The sequence below is a fragment of the Helianthus annuus genome, chromosome 6 (assembly GCF_002127325.2).
Source record: "Helianthus annuus cultivar XRQ/B chromosome 6, HanXRQr2.0-SUNRISE, whole genome shotgun sequence".
NCBI classification, from domain to species: Eukaryota; Viridiplantae; Streptophyta; class Magnoliopsida; order Asterales; family Asteraceae; genus Helianthus; species Helianthus annuus.
The window spans coordinates 23,583,571-23,592,618 of NC_035438.2; the positions used below are offsets into that span (position 1 = coordinate 23,583,571).

General features: G+C 36.7%; 1 protein-coding gene across 1 annotated transcript; it reads right to left on the reverse strand.

Annotated features, from left to right (window-relative positions):
• Positions 1 to 2,211: 2,211 nt before the first annotated feature.
• LOC110864989 (homeobox-leucine zipper protein HDG5) lies at positions 2,212 to 9,048 on the reverse strand. The gene is made up of 12 exons (XM_022114165.2): positions 8,971 to 9,048; positions 8,648 to 8,743; positions 8,004 to 8,182; positions 7,792 to 7,909; positions 5,957 to 6,133; positions 4,616 to 5,104; positions 4,421 to 4,522; positions 4,087 to 4,299; positions 3,809 to 3,977; positions 3,457 to 3,725; positions 3,240 to 3,335; positions 2,212 to 3,115 (listed from the first exon to the last, which is right to left on the reverse strand). Exons 2-12 carry the CDS (start codon positions 8,735 to 8,737, stop codon positions 2,624 to 2,626), a joined length of 2,394 nt encoding a protein of 797 aa, XP_021969857.1. The 5' UTR covers positions 8,738 to 8,743; positions 8,971 to 9,048; the 3' UTR covers positions 2,212 to 2,623.

Genomic DNA, 9,048 nt, shown 5'->3' on the forward strand with positions numbered 1-9,048 from the left:
ATATCTGGGGTATTATCCCGGGACTTCTGCTGAATGGAAATTCTGACCTAGTCCCCGGATAATACTTTCTGCAAAAAGCTTTGAAATACAAGCTCACCCTCAGCAATTTGATTAAACAATAAAATTGATAATCTTTGCTGTTTTAATCAAAATATCCTCTAAAGGGGACACACCGAAAAGTCGAAGCCGTCATCTCTCTGCGTATACGGAAGTATCGACCTGAGCTCTCACGGCCCTCGCACATTACCCCTTTACAGATATCATCTGTGGTATACTCACCTGTAAGACTGAATATTTGGGATCTGGATACAGGAGTATATTCAAGTGGAGTGATACACAATTAAGTTTAAGTCTGTAAAACATTAATATCGTATCTCGAATCAATTGAAGTCTGTGTGAAAATTTAAGTGGACAAACATACTGACAATCTAGGTAAATTGTTTAGAACTGAGAATGTTTAAAGCTTAACGGTGTTAGTGATATGTCTCAAAACTGATATGATCCTCTTGCACGAGCTCACAAAATATTGTCTGTAAATAGTTCATTTCTGCATGTATTTTCTTTCAGAAAAATCCAAAAAGATTTTTAGTGTGTTTTAGCATAAATTTTTGAAAAGTCAAAAAGATTTTCGACGACTGATATTGAAAAGCTGATTTTCAAAATTAGAAGTGTTAAACATGATGAACAAATTGGTTTGGGTGTTTTGTGTTTGTTTTGATAATAGAAAATGTCAAAATTTCAAGTGGTTCATCAGTATCAGTATCTGAGTGAATGATTAGTTTGTGTGTAATGATGGTTATATGCTTAAATGTTTATCATAAAACTTATGTTTGTGGTAGAGTTTTATGCAGGAAAAGTCAACATTTGAGGGGGAGCATATGTTGGACTTGATAATCTCAAAAGATGTCAACATCATAGTGAAGGGGAGTCTGTTGATGATAAAAGAGAAAGAGATGAAGATAAAGAGAGAGAAGCCCAAAGACTGATCAAGACTGAAGACGTGAAGATTCTACAGTGTGGAGACTCGATGGACGACTCCGTCAACATCTGAGGGGGAGTCTGTTGGTGCATTTCATCCGTTGACTTCGTCTTGGATCGAGTCATAGTCTTAGAGTGTTAGATCAGGGCACGTGTTACGAGAATATTGGATATTGTATAGAAGTTTAGAGTCAGGTTCGCTTTTGTGGACATAGTAGGGTCGCTTATATGTCATGTGACAGGTCCGCTTATTCGTCCAAAGGAGGTCCGCTTTTACGGACGTGACCATTGGAGCGGACCCGTGTCATCTATAAATAGCCCCAAGAGCGAATCAGTTGTAACTGTTGCTGAAACTCGTACCGAAGTGCTGCCGGATCGAGATTAGAATGTAAACTGTTAAATATCAATACAAAAAGGTGTTTAAAGTGATTTGCTAGCTGTTCCTACGTTGATTACTTGTTTTCCGCACCTGTAATTGACGAAAACTCCTCTGAACGACTCGTTCGGGTCGTTACACGATCCTACAATTCCTTTATTCCCAGTTGATGAGGTATGCCCTATTTGTCATAAGGCGTGTTTGGATTCTTTTGGGAGCATGCAGTTCATTGTAGAGAGCTCCAGGGGTTCAAATACCGACATGATTTGGTTAGGGATGTTCTTTTTGTCATATTCAGGCGCGCTGGTATTTCTGCTACGAAAGAGGCACCTGTTAATTTCTTAACAGACCCGTTGGAAGGGAGATCTACCCTTCAACCAGCCGACATTCTGGTCTTTGGATGGGTAGGAGGAAAACATGCATGTGTGGAGCTAACAGGGGTTTCCCCGCTTGTGAGCTTAAGGGGTAGTGCTTTCACGGTGGGTCATGCTTTAAAGGCTGCTTCGGGTAAAGTGACCAAACATAAGAAAGCGTGCCTTGACAACCAGCATGTGTTTATCCCATTTGCTTTTGATACTTTTGGTTTTCTGGCGTCAGAGGCTGTGGACCTACTTAGTCGAGTTCAAAGGGTCATGCATAGTAATGTTATGACCCCGAGATCTATGAACGTAATTTTTAAAAGGCTTAGCTTTGCTATTCAACAAGGGATAGCGACACAACTTGTTGGCCATTTACCAACTATCTCGATGTAAATTCATATCTTCAATATAAGTATTGTTTATAAATCATGTTATATGGTCAACGTTATGGACCATCCAGACATAGTGTGCAACGAGATCTTGAAATCCAAACTCATAAAGACAAAAAGGATGAAACATTTCATATATTGTATGTAAAGTCAAACACATTGGGGTGGGGCCACCAAAACGAAAGTCAAAGAAAGTCAATTCCCGAACCATAGTCCTTGCTACAGACTACATACCCAAGGAACTTATCTGGTGCGCTCTTGACTACCCTTGTTAACATGCACCGTCCCCCACCACCTTACATTGATTGAAGTTACAAACTCCCTATCTCTACCTACCAACCACCCCACTTCAGAACCACCATAATGTCAAGTAACTTAAAAAGACATTAGTACCCTTTTAACCCTACCCTACACAAACCACACTGCATGCATGCATGTCTATGAGTTTTAAGTTCTGACTCAAAAATAAGAAAAAGAAAAGACATTGTAATCTATTACTATTAGTTTGGTTAGCTAATAGTTTAATAAACCTTTGAGGTGGGGCTTGATTCCACTTTCTTGGATAGCGGAGTAGTTGATGGCTCGCCATCAACATTGTTGCCATCATAAGCACCGGCTCTGGTAGCAGAGCCAGTGCTACTATTGGTGGCAACTCCACCAAGTGTGGCGACGATTTGTTGCATTGTAGCTTGAATGTGGTTGTTGACTGTGTTGGCACTCGAGAGGTTTAGCTTCGCGGTAGGCATGGAGTTGGCCACCACTTGTAGTCCCACAGTCAACAAGCAGCCTCCTCCGGATTCAGAGGAGGCTGTGATGTTGCCATTAGGGTTTTGTCCCATTGGGACTATAACAAACCCTAGAGGGAGGAGAGGTATGCGCGATGGATCTTCGCCGCTCATTGTAAGTTTGATGGCATCAACATCAACAACCGAGTACACCACTAGGCTGCCAGAGTCATCGGTGCAGCTTTCCTGCAGCACCAGCTCAACATTCTGGGATGAGTTACAAGCCACCTGTTCACAAAACACCAAGAGTTTTGTAATCAATCTGATAAAATTTATTTCGACTTGTATGATTTCTCGGCATTACTAGATTAATTAAACGGTTCATCAAGGTGTCTAGGAATAATAAACTTACATTTACACGAAGCAAAGAGATACAATTTCCAGGATGAGAGCCATTTGCGATGTGAGCCACCTCTTCCAATGGACTCCCATTTGAGATAATATTGAGCTGCAGTTAGCAATATACGCCAACATGTTAGAGATCAAAGCCAAAACATAGAACTAAACACAATGAAAGTTGTCAGTGTAACTTTAGTCTAATTATAACGTTTTTGTATTGATTCATGAACCTGAGGTCGACGACGTTCATCTCTCAAAAGATCAAAAACTTGATAGTGAGGATGAGGAAGCCAAATTGTTGAAACTGCTGTCAGGATCAAGCCATTAGGCTGGCCTGGTTCAGTGACTTTTCTAGTCGTTATGCGAACTGTGTCCTCAACTGAATCCGAGAGGGCTGTCCAAGATTGACCACACGAGCCTGTGATGTGGAGAGAGAACATCCTTACCATCCTCTGAGCCACATTCATCAAGTTTGTTCTTCCTTCTGGAGATGGTATCGCTGTAAACAAACATTATAAAACAGATAAGATCGATAGAAATTGAATCAGTCATATTAGTAGTTATGAAATAATTTGATGGTACCTCCAATCTCAGATCTATTTCGGGCCATAAGACTTGCAAGCCTCTCACATTGTCGTCGTAAAACAGCTAGCCATCGACGAGCTCCAAATGCCATTCCACTGCTAACATAATCAGTAAAGATCCCGTGAACCGGATCATTCTCAGCTTCAGCATGCTCAACCCATGTTACCTGAATCAAATAAAGGGTGTAAAAGTATATTACAAGATTGATCAATGTGAAGTGTTGAAATCTAAAATTTACAAGTGTGCATAAGTTAAAAATGATAGAGATTTCTCACCCTTGAATAGCCATTAGGCATGTCTTGTATAATGCAGCCCGAGGGTAATCGTTTGTATCTAGTAAGAGAGGGTTGGTAAGTCTCGTGAAAGCTGTCTAACGGGAAATCAATGATTGCCCAACTTCCATCTTCAGGATTTCGAGCACAATAACGAAGGAAGTGAATTTCTCTTGTTGGCACAAGTGGAGATAGCATTTGCAATTCAGCATACATCTGTTCATAACAAAATGATGCAACAAAAATCCTATAAATTCAACCAAACTTGTGCAAATACAAGCCACTATTTCATTTACCATCAATTTGATAACTAAAGATAGATTTATTTAACATGTACCAGCTGCAGGGAAGTGTTTGCAACTCCATTAGCAGTAGAAGTGACGACTTGAAGCGTTTTCGCACGCGAGATGATCGAGGGAAACAACTCCATCCATTTATCCTACAATACCCAAATCCAGAAAGAGTTAGAAACACATAAAATATCTATTTCCAAACCAAAAACATATAATTCTAACATGAACAAATGACATACTGCATCAAGAAAAGCATCAACCAGGGTGATACTGTTAATGATCACAACCGAGCTAGCACGAGAAGCTTCATATCTCAACTCATTCGGATCAGTCTTCCTGTTAATCGTACACGGGAACATCTTAACATATTCATCAAGATTAAGCACTTCTTTGCCAGCATCATTAACCTTAGTCCAAAGTGGTTCTCCAAGCCTGCACATCTTAACAACTTCATCCATGGACGATAGCGCGTATTGGAGTGCAAGAGGCTTTTCGTTCTCCATGATGATTAACCCGTTTGCAACAGCAAAATTGGGAGCTTCAGGTGCCATTAAAGGGTTGATCTGCATCATCTGATTGCAGTTTGGCATGCCATGTTGATCATATGGGTTGGGATACATGTTCATATCCAAGTCCAGGTTTGAGGTCATCATTGGAGGTACATTTACTTGTGTTTGCATTGGATTACTCCCACAGAACTGAGTTGCAAAAAGGCAGGCACGATCCAACTGCAGGAAACACTCATTTCATTGGGTTATTCTAATTTAATCAAGAGTGTACTAGGTATATACATTTTAATTGTTATTTATATTTCTTTAATCTTTTTGGGCAAATTAACTTTTGACCAATGGTAAGGTTGATGCCATGTGACGTTGAGGTCATAGATTCAAGTTGTGGAAATAACCTCTTGCATATATGCAAAGTAAAATACTTATATAGGCCTAAGTTGGCCCGACCATCCGGACCCCATATGCGGGACCCCCGTGGACCGAGAGTTTCTCTATTTCAATCTTTTTAACTGTTTGTAAATTTAGAGTTTTGTAAACTTAATTGGAACTTTTGTGACCTAAGGGGGGTGGGGGTGGTCACTAGTAATAGAATTCTATCACTCACAAGCATCTAATCAACTCCTGCCATGTCATAGCCACTATTCTATCACTCACATCCTTTTTTAGTGACAATGGTCATCACTCACAACACCTAACAATAAACCCCCACACCCCCTCACATCCACCATTTTACACGCGTGATAAAAATAACGACCGTGGACGTTTTGAACTTCATCACGCGTTGAACTAATCAGTGGCGGTGGTCATCACAGATGTTTAACGCGTTAATATCCATCATCACGGAAATACAACGCACCGCCCCTTGTGGCCTAATATGCTATTTTAAAATTTGAACATTTTTGTGTTCCACGTGTACAATACATCATATCCTTATATTTAAAAATTAAATGTAACTTTACTTATTGATAAAACTTTGAAAATTTTAGCTATAACATTATTATGGTCCAATATGATATAATGTGATAGGATACAAACGATCAAATATTCAAAACAATAAAGATAACTAGGTACCTCCTCTTTGAGCCGAGCATTTTCCATGCGAAGTTGTTGCTCGTCAAAAGACATAGGAGACCCTCCACAGTTAGAGCAAACAAGCATGCGTAATGCAGTATGCAGTCGACTGTTTTCATTTCTCAGATTCTCATTATCGTTTCTAAGAATAGCATTTTCTGATCGGTCTTGTTGTGCCTATACATAAAAAATACCTATAGTAAGAACCGGGTCTCATCAACATTCAATGTGCAACTAACAATGCACAATGTCAATGTACAAGCAATAATTGCACTAGAGCATGTGTTACATACAAGATCACTTACAAAATATTAGTACAAGTAGTGACTAGTGAGCAGGGGGATTACTCTAGCCCCTAAAAGGATATATATTAAATAGTGTGCTCCCCTTGTGGAGTTGTGGGAGATCATGTTGCAAGAGGTGTAAGGGTTAACCGTACACACCACTAGCTTATATTAATGAGAAAGCAACCAACCCCCTCCTCATCAAGTTTCACCATATTTCAAGAACTCTAGAGAAAATGTTGTTACATTAATTAAAAGCAAACTTATAAAACTAGCTAGTCTGGCAGCTTTTATAACTTAGAGCAAATAAAATGTTAATAGAAAAGGAATGTCATATTTGATTAACTTTAAGCATATAAAAACTTTACTTAAATCTTTTTTTTTTCTAAAAACAGATACCCAAAAAATGCAAGTGGCGTTTCTTTTCAATACAGCCTATATTTGATTTTAACAATATATTATTTGAGGTAAAATACAAATATATGTTTTTTTATTTAAATATTTGCTTTTAACAATATATTATTTAAGGTAAAATACAAATATGTGTTTTTTTTTTATTTAAATTGAATTATATCTATAACCATTATTATAAACTGAAAACTAGAATTTAAAACCATTTCCATATTACAAAAAATAAAATAACATAAATACATAATCTAATTTTGTAAAAAAAATAATATAAAATAATAACCTCACCAGATCAAACCAAAACAATTTTGTACGCGTGTATATTTTTTGTCAGAATTTTATCTTACATATAACTGTGATTATAATTTATAAACTGAAAAGTTGAATTTAAAATTTCTATGGTTTATAAAACTGTTTTGGAATAAAAATAAACGACAATTATTTATTTCCTAATATATATGTGTATTTTGCTCGTTTTTGTTAATTTCTTGAAAACCAAGTTCACACAATCTCATTTTACCTTTAATCAAATAAAAAATCAAAACACCATTTCCATATTACAAAATATAAACAATAAATATACACAATCTCATTATTGTTAAAAAAAATATCAATATATATGTAAGTATGTATATGTAATATGTTATATGTATAGGGGAAGGTTCAAATGAAAACCACTAGTTATTGTGAAAACTCGAAAACTAATTAAAAAAGCCAAAAAAACATACCAATTTTTTTTTTTTTTTGCATACCAATTTTCGCCATTTTTAATATATAAAAAATATTTTGTAGTGCACATGTGTACATACACATGTGTACTACAAAAAAAATATATTTTTTTTGAAAAAAAGTTTTTTTTATATAAAAAAACCTGCGATTTTTATAAAAAAAAAAATTGGTGTGTTTAATTTTTAGGTTTTTTTTTAGTTACTTTTCGAGTTTCATAGTAAAAGTGATTTTCATTTCAACATCCTATATATGTATGTATTCACACACGAAAAAAGAGTCAGAACACGTCTTCTTGAAATCTGTGAGGTACATGAACAGTTGGCATTAAAATTTAGGTTTAGCCAAGGTAATGTAAACATGTACAATTGTACATCCAACAAGAGTAGAACAATGGATGCATGCTAACGTACGCACCTTCATTTGCGTACGCCGGTTTTGGAACCAAAACTTCACTTGACGTGGCTTAAGCCCAAGTTCTTGACTTAATTTCAACCTTCTTTTATCATCTGGATGCGGAGATTCCTTAAACAACCTGCCCAAATTAAATATAATCAATAAATTTTGTCATGTTTTATGTTGTTATTGTTTAAGGTAACAATAATGTAGATATATAGATAGTATCATACGCTTCCATTTGTTGGATCTGGTGAGCTGTGTGTCTATGATAACGCTTCTTCTTTGTTGGTGGCTGTTGTTGATCGGTTTCTACCTCGTTCCCCGACAACCCGCCTTCGATTTGATCGCTTCCTGACCCGCTCTCCATTTCCTCCTTCCCGGGTCTCATCATGCTCTCCATCTCCTCTTTCTGCAAATCCAAACTCAACATTTCATTTTAACTGTTACATTATATATAAAAAAAAAGATTTTGTCTAAAAAGTATAAAAAAAAATTTATAACAAGGTGTTATACAAAATTACACGACATGGTCTCACGTTTTTTTTCAACATGGTGCCAGCGTCTCTCGCTTTTTTTATTTCCACATGGTGTCAACGCTTATTACCAAATAAAAATTAAAGCATCACATCTCCTGTTGACTTCTTACGCTTGTAAAAAAAAATACAAGGGGTTATACAAAATTACACATAGTGTCACGTTTTTTTTCAACACGGTGTCAGCGGCTCTCGCTTTTTTTCCAAATGGTGTCAACGCTTTTTTCTAAAAAAAATTAACGCGTCACGTCTCCTGTTGACTTCTTACACTTTTTTAGACTTTTTAACATGCATATATATATATATATATATAGAGAGAGAGAGAGAGAGAGAGAGATTACAGGGATGATGGAAGAGAAATCGGTGAAAGGCATGAAGTTGAAATTAGGGAAAATGGAATCAGATGGCATCACTTGACAATCTCCGTGCATGTTTCTCTACAAAACATAAGAATCTTAAAGATTGAGAACAACTAGATCACTTCACTTATAAATGTAACAAATCATAATCCATCTACATGCAATAGATGAAATCAACCGATCAGTTTTTAACTCCACATCTTGAAATAAAAATCGTCACATATATAAAAGCCCGATCCTTTTTTTTTAAGATTTATACAGCAATGTGTATATATATATATAGAGAGAGAGAGTAATGAAGTTACCGGAGTTGGTGTAGTTTCTGATGTGAATCTGGTTCTCTTTCTTGTAAAAGAGAGGTGTTTTTGTGGGGTGGGGTAATG

Excerpts from the sequence above, each read along its gene's own strand:
- LOC110864989 (XM_022114165.2), bottom strand. The coding sequence starts at position 8,737 with ATGCACGGAGATTGTCAAGTGATGCCATCTGATTCCATTTTCCCTAAT. Across the intron at positions 6,134-7,791 it reads ACCGGCGTACGCAAATGAAG|GCACAACAAGACCGATCAGA; the intron begins GTGCGTACGTTA and ends TTTTATGTATAG. Across the intron at positions 5,105-5,956 it reads ATGCTCGGCTCAAAGAGGAG|TTGGATCGTGCCTGCCTTTT; the intron begins GTACCTAGTTAT and ends TGTTTCCTGCAG.